The sequence below is a fragment of the Coregonus clupeaformis genome, chromosome 27 (assembly GCF_020615455.1).
Source record: "Coregonus clupeaformis isolate EN_2021a chromosome 27, ASM2061545v1, whole genome shotgun sequence".
Lineage (NCBI taxonomy): Eukaryota > Metazoa > Chordata > Actinopteri > Salmoniformes > Salmonidae > Coregonus > Coregonus clupeaformis.
The window spans coordinates 17,026,438-17,046,059 of record NC_059218.1 but is presented as its reverse complement, the minus strand read 5'-3'; the positions used below and the strand labels follow the sequence as shown (position 1 = coordinate 17,046,059).

Genomic DNA, 19,622 nt, shown 5'->3' with positions numbered 1-19,622 from the left:
ATGTACATGTGTTTTTTTACATTGGCTTCTTAATGTGCAAGAGCCAATTTTGAGTGCACATTTATGGGTCAGATCAAGCCTACTCTTAAGTGAAGCATCATTGGTAAATACTGAGGTTTTTATTCATAAACTATCCAAAATGGAACATTGCATAGCAGTGTGTATCATGAAGAGGGTTTTAAGGGTCATCACTATTTCTGCTGCATTATACTCTTTAATTAATATAATCACATGACACGTACAGTGTACTGTACTTAATTGCTCGTCCATTGGACAAACTTCTTTAAAATGGCACTGGCACTTATCAGTAGACTACGGGTCCTGTCTACAGTTGGCCTATGCTGTCACATGTTTTCCTCCTTTAAAGCAAAGGGTTTAGTAAGGCTCAGTCATACAGCCAAAGCTGCCCCACCATCCCCACACAATCTCAAGTATGACCTTTGACTCCTGTTGTGAGACACTGATTATGTATGGCCCCCACCGGATTGTCAGATGGAATGCAGATATGACTTGGCTTCAGAATGCCAGAGCCCAGCATTTTTCCCTGGTTAGGAGCTACTCTAGGCCCTATTCATTTAACTACTCACTGCTTGCACCAGCACACTGTTCTTCAAGGAGAAAGTTGTTGCAAATGCCCTGTGTGAGCAGAAGAGCCTAGGTCCGATGCTATAAGGCTGAACGTGCACTGATTGTTGCGCAATAATACAAATAGACTGAGAATTGCACGACTGGGGGAAGAGTGGATGTTTAGCTCTTTTCACAGAGACGTGGAGATTGAGACGGGGGGGGTATGTTGGTATAACAGCAGCAAGCATTTGGAATACCAACATCGTGTTACGGTGACACAGGTAGTCTTCTAGAGCTACCAATAGGACAGACTGTCACAAATGTAAAAACTCATGGTCACCGTATGAAGAGAAAAAAAAGTATGCTCTCACTAACTGTAAGTCGCTCTGAATAAGAGCGTCTGCTAAAATGACTAAAATGTAAAATGTCATAATTCACATTTGCCATCGAGCAGCTTTAGTGTGACAAAGTGAACTGTCCAAATGTGATACATGTATATAAAACTGGATGTATGATGATGACGATGGGGATTGAAAGGAGAATGCCTGTGTGTGTGTTTATGTGTGTGGGAGGATGAATAAAGACCAGGTGGGGGTGTTAGTGACAGTGTTCGGTGATGTCGACAACCACAGCCTTTTTCCAGCTGAATAAGAAATATCCCACCCCGGCCCCCGCTGCCACGGCGATACACAGGTAAGCGTTGTAGGTCATGAAGACCAACATAAGGAAGTAGCTGACCACCACCTGGATGATGTGTAACACTGTCTGCAATAAGTGGGACAGACTCAGCATCCGCTGGCTGCAGGGGAGAGAGAAGGAAACAGGATTATTAAAAGGATTCTTTTTAATCAATTCATTCACAGCACTCTGCAAGTCTGGTGTTAGTGGCTACTTAGAAATTTAAAAATTCATGTTATGGCCACAACATTCCCCACAAACAGTAAGGCAGGGCAGCAGGTAGCCTAGTGGTTAGAGCATTTGGCCAGTCTGTGAGGGTGTCTCAGGGAGAGTTGGGATATGTAAAAAACATTTCAGATTCACACATGCGTATTAATACACACTTGAAATAGGACAAATATAAGCACCCACCAAATGTTTATAAAGCTTCAAAATGTCCTACTACAAGTTAATGTGGAGATATTAGCCTTTTTTGGCTGCCATGTCTAGAAGTCTCACATTTGGGGTGTAAACTGGAACACTTCACTACAGTACTACTGTGTGTCCGTTTAGTGAGGAGGCCTGTTGCATATTTGGTCTCACTCACCCTACAGTCTTGTGGGTCTCCATAAGCATGGTGCCGTCTGCTCCCGGGACAGGCATGGAGTTATAGCGCACGTTGACCTGGTTCCTCCTCAGCAGGAACTCCCTGCTGATCTTCAGTCCTTCGTAGAGCACAGCCAGCATGAAACAACCAATGCAGGCCCCTGCCATCTCTGAGAGAGGAGACATGGTCGAGATGTTAATTTTGGTTAGATATTCAAATTTTTATTTTTGGGGATAATAATGAACCGTTAATGGCCATGGTCATAAAATACTTTTTGTACTACATTTCAAGTCTTCAAATGCATTCTGGAAACACAAACACACTTACCTCCAGGTGTGTTGATGATCAAACCGGCAAACAGCAGCTCCACGTTTGTGTAGCCAAAGTAGAAGGTCATTTGCTTCAGAAGAGGAATAGAAAACAATAAATAGTATTACTACAGAACCAAGGGGTTTACAGTGATTCAGCTCACACAGCAGAGAAAAATGTCAAGCAGGCCGTTTGAACTACAGTTTAAAACCATTCATCTTAATCAGATTTGCAACTTTGTGAGAGGTGGTAGAAAGTGCAGAGACAGGGTGCCAAGCCTAAATAAATCCCACACTGTAACAGAGAGAAATTAGTGTGTGATTTATTTACGGATGTGGCCTCGGGTTGTTTGGCAAGGCCCACTCACCATCATCATCATTCCCCCTCCTGCACAGTGTCCTATTCCATGCCCTCCTCCATCCCCATGGGAGTCTGTCCCCATGGGAGGAGCCACGGTGCCAGCCATGTTGCCGTTGCCGTGGTCGTGGTGCTCATGGTGCGTGTCCATGTTCATCTGTACTGTAGGACTGCAAGAACCAGGAAATACAGACACAAAATACACATCAGTCATGCACACTTCACACAGACTAATTTGTCCACGACAGGTAGCTTTTGTTGTAGGTATCAAAGGTGTTTCGAAAATTCTTGCTTAGGGCAAACCTGAACGTTGTGAAAATTCTGTGCAACTTCCAACACGCGTTTACTGTGCACACTGAGGCTGTACCTGCTTTAAGTTACAGTTTTAACAGTGGCCAAGTAGGCTACTGTGGCTATTTGATCATAATGTAGGTCTACCAGAGTGGCCTACCATTAAAAACAATGGAGAAAATGCATCCCATAACATTTTAACATGGACATAGCTGTTCTATCATTCAGCCTACAGTAGCAGCCAATGTGGGGTGTTCAATGTAGGCCTACATTCCATGAGACCTTTGAAAACAACATGCAGGGCTTGACATTAACCTGTTGATCCACTTGTCCTTCAGACAAGGTGGTGACTGAAAATGTTGTTGTTTGATGCAAGAAACCACTTTACAAAATAAAAAGCATTATTATTCCCATACAATCAGAAAAATTATGCTACACTCTGCCTATAGAGTACCACAGTAGGAGTCATAATACCAATAAAACCTTGCGGTCAAACAAGGAAATGGTTCTAATAGTTTTTCCACCATTAATTTTATAAACACTTAAAATAAGGGCTGTGTTTCGTGTAGGCTTACCCTGGCGTGACATTTTGATAACCGTGTAAATCTCTCTAGGACAAGGTGATTTTCTATCAACATAGTCGCCTCTATTTACCCCACAAAAATGAAATGCTAATTAGCTGCTAATGTGGCTATCATAAAGAACTACAGATGCCATTATGATCTGGACGAGACTGCCTGATTCGAGGCAAAGGTAAGAATCTCCAGATGAACTATCTAATGTTAGCTAAATTTAGAAATGAATAAATTGGCTACATTTCTTTAAATTTAAAATTCTGTGAACTGTCTTGTGCAAGTTGTAAATTGATAATGCCTGTTAGCAAAGGTGTCAGCTAGAGATGACGTGCAGGAGCTTGCAGAGATTTGTAGTCTTGCATGATTTCTACGTTGATGCTAATTTGCATTTTTGAATCAGCGTAAATAGAGCCGAATATATTGATAAAAGTCACCTTGCCTGAGAGAGATTTACATAGTTATCAAAACGTCACACCAGGGTAAGCCTACACGAAACACAGACCTTATTTTAAGTGTTTCTAAAACCAGACAAAATGAATGGTGGAAAAACGATTGGAACCATTTCCCTGTTTGACCGCTAGGTTTTATGGGTATTATGACACCTCCACTGTGGGGCTCTTGTAGGAAGCAATCACTCCCCTATTGCTGACAACAAATGATCTATAACTGGGCTAATAACTCACTAACTAGCAAAGGATATGAACAAAATGTGCACACGTGGCTACATGCAGCTCTCGCTTTGATCTCAAACAAAGCGCATCTACTCACGACCGCTCATGCTATAAACACAGTCCAGTTCAAAGTAAATGGCACAGATCCATATATGGCAATGGTCTATTTGCATATAGGCCTACTGTAGCTCTGATTGGTTATGCCACACCGGTCTGTGTAGAGTACTGGCTGAGTCCTGCGTGTCAATGCAATAGAATTCTACTCCGATGCGTTCTGCCTACATCAACATCTCTTGCATAGTTAGTTTTGCATACTAAAAGTCTTGCATAGTTCATTTTGTTTCGGTATGTTGCATTGGAAGTGGCTAATATTGCGTTGATTCGATCACAATTGCCACAGTAAAGGGAAGTGTTGATAGTGTTAACAGGGAAAACTCTAGAAAGTTGAGTGAAGTTCAATCTTGTGCTTCTCTCTGTGGGCTGATATTTCTTCTGCCCATGCACGCAGTTTAGAGGGAACATTGCCCCACCCTATTGCCTTAGCAGCATTGTAGGACTCTTGCTTATTATCGTCCAGGAAAAACGCTTAGTGTGCAATTTTCCAGGTGCCTGCACATTGAATCGAATTTAGGTCCTCTCAAACCACATTTTCCAGGTTTATGAGGACACAGGTCCGTGTTTGACTCTGTGAGCTTAAAGACGGATAAAGTGGGTAATCACTCAGACTTGGAGTAGCCTGGTCCTTGGCTTGGCACCAGATCCTCTCTAATGCGCCTTGGTTAGCACCGATTAAAAAGTTAAGACCGTAATTAAACGAGTCAGTCAAAGTCTCCAAAGTGCCCAGTGTTATTGCTATGGAGAGACAGTGATGGTGTGGTTCAGCTGAGAGGTGTTTTAACCATGAACCCCAACCTACTGTACTGAACCCACTGGTGGAGAATGCTGACTGGGGTCTATTGTAAACGCTGATTGAAACTGTTTTCTTGAGTTTGAGTTTAAGTTTATTTTTACAGGGACAGTGCACATTAATCAACGTTTCAGTAAAAGTGCCGGTTTTAGCCAGCCGGCTAATTTTCAACCGCAGTCCCTGGGCAGGTTATTAAAAACAATTACAATATAGACAATAACAACATAGAACAAGACATAGCATACAGACATAGCAACATAGAACAAGCAAGACGTAGCATACAGACAGAGCAACATAGAACAAAAAGCAGCAAGACAAAATTCATAAAAGCAACAACGTGTTTCCACACCTCACAAGTTACAGACAACAGACATGGAAAGCGGCAACACACAGCTAGGGACCATGTTCACAAATCTGATTGACCTTTAGCCATGTCTTCAAGCATTTTGTGAAAGTGTGATATGTGGTGCAGTTATGTGTGTCTGATGGCAGTGTATTCCAGACATGGGAAGCTCTCACAGAAAAAGCGGATTTACTAAAGGTGCTTTTCCTTAGGGGAACTACACAGTCACCTCTCATGGCAGACCTTGTGGATCTGCTGCCATATGTTTGGGTTTTCTGTTTAACAAAAATACTGAGTGGAGGGGGAGCCAAGCCATTTAGGATCTTGAATACAAGACATGCATCGGTGTATTGCACAAGATTTTCCCAACTCAGGAGCTCATGCTTTCTAAGGATGTCACAGTGATGATGGCTATTGGGCTTCCTATCAAGCAATTTGAGAGCCTGTTTGTAGACAGACTGAATAGGTCTTACTGTTGTACAGCAAGCTTGGGCCCAACTAGCCAAACAGTATGTTAAGTGGGGGAGTATCATAGATTTGAAGTACAGTTTTGCTACCTCTGTAGTCAAACAATTTCATATAAATCGGAAATTAGCTAGGACATCAAGTACGTGCAAAAGGAAGCACAGTATCCAGACTATAAATGTTTATAGTTCAAGATAACGATTACAGCGTTGCCATTTTGTAATCTAGTTATTGATAATGCAATTACAATGGTTAGGCTAATTATAGTTGCGTTTGTTGGATCTGAAGAGTACACAAATTGAGGAAAGAACAGACACATATTAGGCTACAGCTAGAACCACATGGTCCCAAGAACTGTGAAGCCAGTTTGGACCACTGTGTGCCAAGGCTATTTCATACACAGCTTCAGGTTCATCCAAATCTACTAGACATGTCACCTTAAAAGCACCTTCACTCCCTACTTGAGAGAGAGAGAGCAATCATTCAAAGAGGAAGAATTAGCCACTTGACTCGAGAGCTCCAACAGGACCCTTACTAATCTAATGGCCAATAAATTCCCACTTAATTGACATCAATGTCAATCAATTAGAGAAAAACATGATATACGAAAAGGTCTAGAACACACCAAGGGAGAAACCAATGACATCAGCGGACAAGGAAAATAAACATAGAGAATCTAAATGAAAAGACACAAAATCATATCATTTAACCTGCTGGTTTCCAGTCAAAACCTCTGTTGCCTCATGTTGTTCTACTCTGCTCTGCTAGACTCAGTTGCTGCCACAGTGAGAAGTTAGCCATTCCCAAAAGTATAACCCTCACCAGAACAAACAGGCAAGACTCAGGTAGACATCAGTGGCGGTGGGTGCAGTTTAAGATTAGGGAGGACGATATATATATATTTTTATGAGCATGACCTTATTTCTATTACAGCATATTGGATGACTGTCATTCATATTACATTCATTTACATTTTAGTAATTTAGCAGACGCTCTTATCCAGAGCGACTTACAGTTAGTGAGTGCATACATTTTTCATACTGGCCTCCCGTGGGAAACGAACCCACAACCCTGGCGTTGCAAACGCCATGCTCTACCAACTGAGCTACACGGGGCCCAGCTCAATGTAATGTTGACAGGTTTGGCTACTACATGATACTCGAATTTGAGTGACGCATTCAATACCGCCTTGCACACTCTTGGCTGCATCTAGCTGATCTGGGGTGTAATCATTAGTCCAAACAGTTGTTTTGCAACTGAAATTCAGATAGGTCCATCCCGTTTCATTTAGTTTGCATCTGTTTAAGAAACAAACGTTTTGCAACAGAATTGGCGGAATGAATACACCCCTGATCACCCGCACACACAGTTCACTTTCATAGCAGCCACATACAGCATAATAACTTTTCTGGTTGTATAATTCCTTCTCGGATCTACGCACTCTCCTCCTCTCACCTTTTCCCTTCGCTTTTGGACTCTCCAAGCCAAACCTTCATATAACCGTGGGTGTCTGAGTGTTTTATGAAATAATACTCCAGTCTGAAATTAAACAACTTAAACCAGGTAGAAATGATAATGAACTCAGTATTATTTTTTTATCACGATTTTCAATATAGAGCGCACTATTGTGAGTTTATCAACATTCTTCATCAAGAAAATGGGCAAAATTATATTACTGACAATGAAAGTGGTGGGAACGTTGTTCCCTTGTCATATAATTGCTACATGTATCAATATAGTATTAAAAATAGTTTTCCAGATTGTATTTGGCGATTGTTTTTCACGATGTATATTGGTTTGCGACTGAGAAAACCTGGTTCAATTTGGGTCCCGAGGCAAACCCAGTTGAGAACCACTGCTTTAAAGCAAGACAAGAACAGTCTAGAGTCGAGCTACACCCTTGTCTCTCTGAGTTCAGAGAATTTTCATTACAATTGCACTCCACATGAGGTTGTAAAAGCCATTGTGAAATGTTCCTGCAAGTTATGGAATAATAAACCTGTGAACTCAGTGATCTTTAACCAAAGCAAATCCTCACTAAATGGTTTTGTATGTATGTGAGTGGAATTCCTCAGAAACAACACACACAAGTTTAACTCATGAAGTAAGCTACGAAATGTAGGAAGATCGTTACAACAAACAATGGTGAAAAGGCCTTTGATAAAGTACGACTAGAAATTATATACACTGAACAAAAATAAACGCAACATGTAGTGTTGGTCCCATGTTTCCTGAGCTGAAATGAAAAATCCCCAAAATGTTCCATTAGCAGAAAAAGCTTATCTCAAATTTTGTGCACAAATTTGTTTATATCCCTGTTAGTGAGCATTTCTCCTTTGCCAAGATAATCCATCCACCTGACAGGTGTGGTATATCAAGAAGCTGATTAAACAGCATGATCATTACACAGGTGCACCTTGTGCTGTGGACAATAAAAGGCCACTTTAAAATGTGCAGTATTGTCACACAACACATTGCCAATGAGGGAGCATGCAATTGGCACGCTGACTGCAGGAATGTCCACCAGAGCTGTTGCCAGAGAATTGAATGTTTATTTCTCTACCATAAGCTGCCTCCAACCTCGTTTTAGAGAATTTGGCAGTACGTCCAACCAGCCTCACAACTGCAGACCACGTGTAACCACGCCAGCGCAGGACGTCCACATCCGGCTTCTTCACCTGTGGGATCGTCTGGGGGGGGGGGGCCTAATTTATTTATTTAAATTTACTGATTTCTTATATGAACTGTAATCTTTGAAATTATTGCATGTTGCATTTATATTTTTGTTCAGTATATAAATGCATGGACTATTTTAATTTAGGAGAATCTCTTATACAATGAGTTAAAGTGATGTATAGTAACCCCAGGTGTAAATGATGGCTACTTCTCAGAAAGTATTAAACTGTCAAGAGGAGTAAAACAAGGTTGTCCACTATTGGCATATGTATTTATTATGGCCATAGAAATGTTAGCTATTAAAATCAGATTCAACAGTAAAAACAAAGGTGTCATTGTACGCTGATGACTCATGTTTTCTTTTAAATCCGCAATATCGATCCCTGCACTGCCTCATAGAGGATCTAGATAACTTCTCTAACCTCTCTGGATTACAACCAAACTATGATTAGTGTCCCATATTATGTATTGGATCGCTAAAAAAATAAAATGTTTACATTATTGTGTCGTTTACCAATAAAATGGTATGACAGTGAAGTGGACATACTCTGTGTTCATATCCCGAAAAAAATAAATGATCTCAATACAATATATTTTAATAGAAAGTTAGCAAAAATAGATAACATCTTGCTACCATGGAAAGGTAAATACTTGTCTATTTGTGGAAAATTCCCCCTGATAAATTGTTTAGTCATATCCCAGTTTACCTATTTACTGATGGCCCTGCCTACACCAAACAACTTGTTTTTTAAAATTATATGAGCAAAAAAGATGCCACTTTATTTGGAATGGCAAGCAAGACAAAATTAAACGGGTCTATTTATATAATGAATATGAATTCGGAGGACTAAAATTATGAAATATTAAAACATTGAACCTCTCACTAAAGGCTTCAGTCATACAAAAGTTATACTTATATCCGAACTGGTTCTCCAGTAGATTAGGAAGAATGTCTCACCCTATGTTCAAAAATGGCCTTTTCCCATTTATTCAGACTACAACCTCTCACTTTCAGTTATTTGAAAATTAAATAATATCCAAAATATCACTATTTTTAAAACAAGCTGGTTATTTTTGGAGAAAAAACGTTTAAAAGGGTATAATCTTTGTTTATGATATAATAAATAGGACTGGGGGCGTTGTCACACATGGAGCTAAAAAATATATATGGAAATGTCTGCTCTATCCAAAATTACAACCAACTGATTGCAGCATTACCGCAAAAATGGAGGAGGCAAGCCTTCCCGAGTGGCGCAGTGGTCTAAGGCACTGCATCGCAGTGCTAGCTGTGCCACTAGAGATCCTGGTTCGAATCCAGGCTCTGTCGTAGCCGGCCGCGACCGGGAGACCCATGGGGCGGGGCACAATTGGTCCAGGGTAGGGGAGGGAATGGCCGGCAGGGATGTAGCTCAGTTGGTAGAACATGGCGTTTGCAACGCCAGGGTTGTGGGTTCGATTCCCACGGGGGGCCAGTATGAAAAATAAAAAAAATAATGTATGCACTCACTAACTGTAAGTCACTCTGGATAAGAGCGTCTGCTAAATGACTAAAATGTAAATGTAATAAAAGACCACAATTGGGTAAAAAAAAAAAAAGTGATACAAAAAAGTATACCAGTTCCATTTAAGGACCAAAGAATTGACAGCTGTGCCATACAGTGTTGGGAAGGGATTTTTGATCCTTGATGAAAACCTGCTCAGGACCTCAGACTGGGGCGAAGGTTCACCTTCCAACAGGACAACGACCCTAAACACACAGCCAAGACAACGCAGGAGTGGCTTCGGGAAAAGTATCTGAATGTCCTTGAGTGGCCCAGACAGAGGCTACATCTGAAAATAGCTGTGCAGCGACGCTCCCCATCCAACCTGACAGAGCTTGAGAGGATCTGCAGAGAAGAATGGGAGAAACTCCCCAAATACAGGTGTGCCAAGCTTGTAGAGTCATACCTAAGACGACTCAAGGCTGTAATCGCTGCCACAGATGCTTCAACAAAGTACTGAGTAAAGGGTCTGAATACTTATGTAAATGTCATATTTCCGTTTTTTTTTTTTTTATAAATTTGCACAAAATTCTAAAAACCTGTTTTTGCTTTGTCATTATGGGGTATTGTGTGTAGATTGATGAGGAAAAAAAACAATTTAATCAATTTTAGAATAAGGCTTTAACATAACAAGATGTGAAAAAAGTCAAGGGGTCTGAATACTTTCCGAATGCACTGTATGTAGCTTGTTTTAGGTTGCAGGTTCAGGAATGGCTGAAAATCACAATATTTACTTAAATCTATCTTTGCAAATAGCACTGCTGGGTGACTTGAAAAGCCATGGTCAGTCTATCAATAATATAATAGTACTTTTAGTAAAGATGTTCATCTTTCATTTAGAATCTGTGGAAACTATGAGAATAGAAAGGTCAAGACTGGATGGTTTTTAGAGATAGATGGGTGGCTGAAGGGTGGGATAAAACAATTAAATAAAGATATAACTAATGTAAAATGTACCATATCCATAAAATGTATATAGTATGTATAAGCTGGAAGTAGAAGCCTAAGTATAGTTGTCCATTAGTTTACTCCAATTAGGGGAGGGGAGGTAGGGTTAGGGGAAAATAAAGGAACATATATTTATTTATAAAATAATATTTTTGGGGATTGGAAATGATGCAAACAATTACATTGATAGAACCCACAATATATCTGCAATTTTAAAGCTGATCTAGCCCCTTAAATAAAAAAAACAATGGTGATCATCATGTAGATATGACTCACACTAGAAACGACTGCTCTCAAAGTACTGGATAATAGCCTAAATTAACCCTGCATATATTAGCTTCCTCAGTTGAGCTATACATAAAAACAGTCCATGCTTTCCTTCCAGAACAGTCAAAGACTGTTTGGAGCATGTGGGAGTAAAAACAGCTGAAATACATTTCATACAAGGAAAATGTATAATATTAAATGGTAGCCTAAACATTCTTGTTTCGATAATTTATATGAAATAGTTTTATTCCAGATAAAATCTCACATTTTAAAACTTACCCAAATGTCTCACCACATGCAGTGCCTCTGTTACAGCCAAATCAATGACAAGATACTTGTCAATACGTGTGTGTTCATGCAACCTATCAATGTGTACAGGTGTGTAGTCTGATCCTGAGTGTGCTCTCCTGCTCGAGTCAGGGAGAGAGTGAAAGTGTGTCAGAGTGGGAATGTGAATGTGTGTTGTGCACAAAGTTGCTCTCTCATGACTACCCTCCTCATGTGACCTTTCATCTGCCTCTCATTTCCTCTAATCCAGCCAATCACATGGGTTTGTCACCCTCCCCCCCAGGAAAACAGTCATTACAAAAAGCAAATAAAGCGCTGGACAAAACATACATTAGCTGATGAAATAATGGGATGTCCACTCACTTATTTGTTTGGTAAAACCCACATCAGCTAGCCTATACTGTAACACAAGAAAACGTTTCTGATCAAAATAATTGATCATAAACTGAATGCCAACTAATAATGCCATTTCCGGTGCTTGGGTCCATGTACAGGGAATTGTTAATCATTAGACTTTATGGTGCCCAAACTCTGAGACAAAGATAAATGATAATGGATACACTGCAGCGTGCTGTGAATAATAAAATGCCTTTAGAAAGTATTCACACCCCTTGACCTTTTCCAGATTTTGTTGCGTTACAAAGTGGGATTAAAATTGATTTAATTGTTATTTTTGGTTTAACGATCTACATAAAATACTCTGTAATGTCAAAGTGGAATAAAAATGCAAGGCATTGAAAAACCTCCATAGTCTTTGTGATTGAATCTGTGCTAGAAATTCACTACTCGATTGAGGGACCTTACAGATAATTGTATATGTGGGAGATGGGGTAGTCATTCAAAAATCTCGTGTAGTGACACAAAATCTCAACTTTAAGCAATGTAACAACAAAATGTGGAAAAAGGGGTGTGAATTGTTTCTGAAGGCACCGTACATGTAATGTACTTGCACCTTTAGTCTAAAATGAGTTCTAGTGTGACTGTGTTGGAACAGTCTGACCTCCAGCTTTGTGGAACATGAGGTGAAAGTGCATGCCATGTCAAGGCTGACGTAGGCCTATTAGATGAAAGCCAAAGGTGCTGAAAAACTGCCTCATAATAATCCTCACCAAAGATTAAAAGTGACCGAAGCAATGATGAAATGTGCAGTAAATAGCACAGAGTACAAAATTATGGAACAGAAAATAGCATCAACAACCACTGACCAACAAAACATTCCATGATTGTGCAACTCAAACATTGTGATTAGAGGTCAGAGGTGATGATTACTCAGTGAAGCCTACTATTTACTCAACAGTTTGTGTGTGTGTGTGTGTGTGTGTGTGTACTGTAGCTTTGTTTAGAGAGCGATATTAACTTTCTTCAGCTCTTGCCTTTAGTAAAAGCTGCATCCTCAAGTTCAGCACCTTGATGGAACAAAGATAAGCTGAGTAGAGAAGACAATGTTCAAAGCCATTTTCTGCCTGCGTCTGTCAATGTGGCAACATGCCATTTGGAAAGGCCTGCCTAATTCACTAATCACTTCAGTGGACAGTAAAGAAAACCCTTGACCTACAATTTGAAAGTGTGCAATTAATCAGTCTTATCTAAATAAATACTGTACGATATCGCCATCAATGACCCTAACTGGCCTCACATGATCAAGTATACCTAAGCCTAATCCTTTCACATTTAACAGTACACCACTGACCTAATTTTGCTACATGCTGCATAATTGCCAGACTTTAAACACATTTCTAATGAATGCACAAGAGCCACTACTTGATGCAAATACAGTACAGTAAAGGGTAGCTAGAAAGATATGGCATATAGAAGCAAACCGGATGGACATCATGAAAATGATCGGAGAGGTTGAGGGTAAAGGAAGATCAGGAGTAAAAACAAACAAAATAGAACTATTGTAAAATTGACTGTGTCCATAAAATGTATATAGTATGTATAAACTGGAAGTAGAGGCCTAAGTGTTGTTGTTCACTAGTTTAATCCAATTATGGGAGGGGTGGTGGGGTTGGAAAGTAATCAAGGAAAATATATATTTTCAAAGGATATGTGTATATACACTACCGGTCAAAAGTTTTAGAACACCTACTCATTCAAGGGTTTTTCTTTTTATTATAGCAAGAACAGCTCGAATAAGCTAAGATAAACGACAGCCCATCATTACTTTAAGACATGAAGGTCAGTCAATACTGAAAATGTCAAGAACTTTGAAAGTTTCTTCAAGTGCAGTCGCAAAAACCATCAATAGCTATCATGGCTCTCATGAGGACCACCACAGAAATGGAAGACCCAGAGTTACCTCTGCTGCAGAAGATAAGTTCATTAGAGTTACCAGCCTCAGAAATTGCAGCCCAAATAAATGCTTCACAGAGTTCAAGTAACAGACACATCTCAACATCAACTGTTCAGAGGAGACTGTGTGAATCAGGCCTTCATGGTCGAATTGTTGCAAAGAAACCACTACTAAAGGAAACCAATAAGAAGAAGAGACTTGCTTGGGCCAAGAAACACGAGCAATGGACATTAGACCGGTGGAAATGTGTCCTTTGGTCAGGAGTCCAAATTTGAGATTTTTGGTTCCAACCGCCGTGTCTTTGTGAGACGCGGTGTGGGTGAACGGATGATCTCCTCATGTGTTTTTCCCACCGTAAAGCATGGAGGAGGAGGTGTTATGGTGTGGGGGTGGTCTGCTGGTGACACTGTCTGTGATTTATTTAGAATTTAAGGCACACTTAACCAGCATGGCTACCACAGCATTCTGCAGCAATACGCCATCCCATCTGGTTTGGGCTTAGTGGGACTATAATTTGTTTTTCAACAGGACAATGACCCAACACCTCCAGGCTGTGTAAGGGCTATTTTACCAAGACGGAGAGTGATGGAATGCTGCATCAGATGACCTGGCCTCCACAATCCCCCGACCTCAATCAAATTGAGATGGTTTGGGATGAGTCGGACCGCAGAGTGAAAGAAAAGCAGCAAACAAGTGCTCAGCATATGTGGGAACTCCTTCAAGACTGTTGGAAAAGCATTCCAGGTGAAGCCGATTGAGAGAATGCCAAGAGTGTTCAAAGCTGTCATCAAGGCAAAGGGTGGCTATTTGAGGAATCTCAAATATAAAATATATTTTGACTTGTTTAACACTTTTTGGGCTACTACATGATTCCAAGGGTTATTTTATAGTTTTGATGTCTTCACTATTATTTTACAATGTAGAAAATAGTAAAAAATAAAGAAAAACCCTTGAATGAGTAGGTGTTCTAAAACTTTTGACCGGTAGTGTATATGTATGTATTTATATGTATGTATGTATTTATATGTACAGTGGGGGAAAAAGGTATTTAGTCAGCCACCAATTGTGCAAGTTCTCCCACTTAAAAAGATGAGAGAGGCCTGTAATTTTCATCATAGGTACACGTCAACTATGACAGACAAAATGAGAAAAAGAAAACCAGAAAATCACATTGTAGGATTTTTTATGAATTTATTTGCAAATTATGGTGGAAAATAAGTATTTGGTCAATAACAAAAGTTTCTCAATACTTTGTTATATACCCTTTGTTGGCAATGACACAGGTCAAACGTTTTCTGTAAGTCTTCACAAGGTTTTCACACACTGTTGCTGGTATTTTGGCCCATTGCTCCATGCAGATCTCCTCTAGAGCAGTGATGTTTTGGGACTGTCGCTGGGCAACACGGACTTTCAACTCCCCTCCAAAGATTTTCTATGGGGTTGAGATCTGAGACTGGCTAGGCCACTCCAGGACCTTGAAATGCTTCTTACGAAGCCACTCCTTCGTTGCCCGGGCGGTGTGTTTGGGATCATTGTCATGCTGAAAGACCCAGCCACGTTTCATCTTCAATGCACTTGCTGATGGAAGGAGGTTTTCACTCAAAATCTCACGATACATGGCCCCATTCATTCTTTCCTTTACACGGATCAGTCGTCCTGGTCCCTTTGCAGAAAAACAGCCCCAAAGCATGATGTTTCCACCCCCCATGCTTCACAGTAGGTATGGTGTTCTTTGGATGCAACTCAGCATTCTTTGTCCTCCAAACACGACGAGTTGAGTTTTTACCAAAAAGTTCTATTTTGGTTTCATCTGACCATATGACATTCTCCCAATCCTCTTCTGGATCATCCAAATGCACTCTAGCAAACTTCAGACGGGCCTGGACATGTACTGGCTTAAGCAGGGGGACACGTCTGGCACTGCAGGATTTGAGTACCTGGCGGCGTAGTGTGTTACTGATGGTAGGCTTTGTTACTTTGGTCCCAGCTCTCTGCAGGTCATTCACTAGGGCCCCCCGTGTGGTTCTGGGATTTTTGCTCACCGTTCTTGTGATCATTTTGACCCCACGGGGTGAGATCTTGCGTGGAGCCCCAGATCGAGGGAGATTATCAGTGGTCTTGTATGTCTTCCATTTCCTAATAATTGCTCCCACAGTTGATTTCTTCAAACCAAGCTGCTTACCTATTGCAGATTCAGTCTTCCCAGCCTGGTGCAGGTCTACAATTTTGTTTCTGGTGTCCTTTGACAGCTCTTTGGTCTTGGCCATAGTGGAGTTTGGAGTGTGACTGTTTGAGGTTGTGGACAGGTGTCTTTTATACTGATAACAAGTTCAAACAGGTGCCATTAATACAGGTAACGAGTGGAGGACAGAGGAGCCTCTTAAAGAAGAAGTTACAGGTCTGTGAGAGCCAGAAATCTTGCTTGTTTGTAGGTGACCAAATACTTATTTTCCACCATAATTTGCAAATAAATTCATAAAAAATACTACAATGTGAGTTTCTGGAGAAAAAAATTCTCAATTTGTCTGTCATAGTTGACGTGTACCTATGATGAAAATTACAGGCCTCTCATCTTTTTAAGTGGGAGAACTTGCACAATTGGTGGCTGACTAAATACTTTTTTTCCCCACTGTATGTATGTATGTATGGAGATATATATATTTGTGAAAAAATATATATGGGGGATTGGAAGTGATGCAGACAATTACATTGATGGAAGTTACAATCTATCTGCAATATTAAAGCTGATCTACCCCCTAAGAAAAAAAGAAAAAAGAATGTGGTCCTCTGTAGCTCAGCTGGTAGAGCACAGCGCTTGTAATGCCAAGGTAGTGGGTTCGATCCCCGGGACCACCCATACACAAAAAAATGTATGCACGCATGACTGTAAGTCGCTGTGGATAAAAGCGTCTGCTAAATGGCTTATTATTATAATGGGTAGCTAGTTGCGACACAGGCTAGCTAAAAAAGTACATTGGCAAGGTAGGCCTACTTTCCACCTTTTAAAACAAGATGGTACAGAACAATAATTATATAAATATTGAGGTACAATAACCAAAAGGTTGTCAATTCAAACTTGAATTTCTCCATTAGATTCTGATCACACTCTCATCACTCCATCTTTGATTTACAGGTGTTGTTTAAGCCTTGTTTTATTTTACCTGTCATTTCTGTGTTATCATTCCACTGCTTTGTGTTGCAGGGATCTCAGAGGACCATTCATGGAATGTTGAATGTGACTAGGGTTGGGCGGTCTCCGGATTTTCATACCTTCATACCGTTCCTGTACTGTCTGTAAAGTAAACCTTTTGTTGAGAATGAGAACCCTTACCAGGAAAACAAGGTTCAGTCATGTAGGAGCGATGCCAATGGGAAACAGGGCCAACTACAGCAGCATAGCTGGAGGACAGCATGGCCCATTGGATACTGTCACTGTCCTCTTGATACATAGAGACAATAGGGCACTGTTTCACTCAGACCCACTCATAAACATTCCTCCCATTCACATATCTGAGAGTAAATGAAAATATAATAGTCAGTTAATTATGAGCGACCCTGTTATTCCCAGAGCAGTCGAATTGAGAGCGAAATCCAAAAGATGCGAAAAGCATATCTTTAAAACAGCCTCTCAGTCGCATAGATTTTTGTGCATTGGGGTTCAAGTCTTGTGCCAGAGTTTGCCGTGGCCGTTGAGTGCCACTCAATAGCAGACTTCCCACAATAAGATCAGTGAGCACCGACCATTTGAGAGATAATGAAGGTTCCATACATTTCTTGACGTTGACCATTTTTTATGTACTTTTGGATTTAATGACCACCAGGTCGTGACACTTTCTGCCTCTAGAGGCCCACTTTTTTCTATGTCACATTAAGCATCTCCAATCCAAAGTTAAATCTAGAATCGGCTTCCTATTTCGCAACAAAGCCTCCTTCACTCATGCTGCCAAACATGCCCTCGTAAAACGGACTAGCCTACCGATCCTTGACTTCGGCGATGTCATTTACAAAATAGCCTCCAACACTCTACTCAGCAAATTGGATGTAGTCTATCACAGTGCCATCCGTTTTGTCACCAAAGCCCCATATACTACCCACCATTGTGACCTGTACGCTCTCGTTGGCTGGCCCTCACTACATATTCGTCGCCAAACCCACTGGCTCCAGGTCATCTATAAATCACTGTTAGGCAAATCCCCGCCTTATTTTAGCGCATTGGTCACCATAGCAACATCCACCTGTAGTAGCAACATCCACCTGTAGTATGCGCTCCAGCAGGTATATCTCACTGGTCATCCCCAAAGCCAACACCTCCTTTGGCCGCCATTCCTTCCAGTTCTCTGCTGCAAATGACTGGAACGAACTGAAAAAATCTCTGAAGCTGGAGACACATATCTCCCTCACTAACTTTAAGCATCAGTTGTCAGAGCAGCTTACCGATCACTGCACCTGTACACAGCCCATCTGAAATTAGCCCACCCAACTACCTCATCCCCATATTGTTATTTATTTTGCTCATTTGCACCCCAGTATCTCTATTTGCACATCATCTTCTGCACATCTATCACTCCAGTGTTAATACTAAATTGTAATTATTTTGCACTATGGCCTATTTATTGCCTTACCTCCATAACTTACTAAATTTGCACACACTGTATATATATATTATATTGTGTTATTGACTGTATGTTTTGTTTTATCCCATGTGTAACTCTGTGTTGTTGTTGTTTTTATCGCACTGCTTTGCTTTATCTTGGCCAGGTCGCAGTTGTAAATGAGAACTTGTTCTCAACTGGCTTACCTGGTTAAATAAATGTAAAAAATAAAATAAAAATCCCTGTGACAGGTAATGTGTTCAAAGTTGGAATTGGCTGTGAAAATCAAGGTAAGAGGTTTCCTACTATATTGCACTGTCTATAGGAACCGCAGTACAATTGGTTCTATGCTCATCACAATGCTCTGAAAAGGCTGCAATTGAATTAGCTTTAAAAAATATGCTTTTGCATATTTGTAGCTTAAGTTCTAGTTGTGGTATAGGTAATAGACATTGAAATAGGGAATATTGCATGTTTGTGCTTTATGACAAGTTAATGAGCATGACAATGTGATAGATATATTGATAGCTTACTTGTTTTCGCAATATGAGTATGATGCAAAAGAGCAAAGTAAAACCTTGAGGTAGTGGCGAGACTAAGATCAATTAGTCTTTGGCAACAATGTAGTTTTGTGTACTGTAGCTGTGTAGAAAATACAAAAGCAAAGTGTTTCTCAACAATAAATGACCGTCTGAATATTATTGTCAGAGGCTAGAAATCTGTTTTGTTGGCAGCTAGCTTTATGGGGTTGTCTTTAAAAAATATATATATATAAAATGGGATATCGAACATATGCACATTTGTTTGAAATTGTGAGTTGGCTCAAGTTGCATAATACCAAAAAACTACTTTGCTAACTAATTACCTAGATAGTCACTGTACTTGCTAGCCAGCTAGTTTACCTAGTAGCTACAGAGATCAAACACGTCCGAAAGAACTATACAGTTTAACTTAGTCTGGGAATGCACGCACGCGCTTACCTCACAATACAGCTAACACCGTGCCAGCAACGACAGTACAGTAGGTTTAGAAACTGTGGTTCCAGCGTGATTTTCTCGGGCCTAGATAACTCACAACCTAATCATTAACTATGAGCTTTCAAATTAACTTTCAGACTCCCGTTTACTCTACTGGCAAAACGCCGACAGCACAGCAATCTGACATTTGACAAAGCAGGAAAATGTAGACGTAGCACGGATGTTTTTCCTGTGGTAGCAAATCAGCTGACCGTTCAGGGTAGGCACTGCCGCCCCCACATGGCAGTCATA

The 19,622-nt window shown here is 40.5% G+C and overlaps 1 protein-coding gene across 2 annotated transcripts; it reads right to left on the bottom strand.

The window, feature by feature from the left end:
* Positions 1-104: 104 nt before the first annotated feature.
* On the bottom strand, positions 105-19,490 carry LOC121541570 (high affinity copper uptake protein 1). Of its 2 annotated transcripts, none has more exons than XM_041850667.1 (5): positions 19,335-19,490; positions 2,508-2,667; positions 2,159-2,231; positions 1,832-2,000; positions 105-1,366 (listed from the first exon to the last, which is right to left on the bottom strand). In XM_041850667.1, the coding sequence occupies exons 2-5, from the start codon at positions 2,652-2,654 to the stop codon at positions 1,165-1,167; spliced, it is 591 nt and encodes a 196-aa protein (XP_041706601.1). In that variant the 5' UTR covers positions 2,655-2,667; positions 19,335-19,490; the 3' UTR covers positions 105-1,164. The 2 variants fall into 2 exon arrangements, with proteins under 2 accessions (XP_041706601.1, XP_041706600.1); XM_041850666.1 differs by lacking the exon at positions 19,335-19,490 and adding an exon at positions 11,461-11,659.
* Positions 19,491-19,622: the final 132 nt, after the last annotated feature.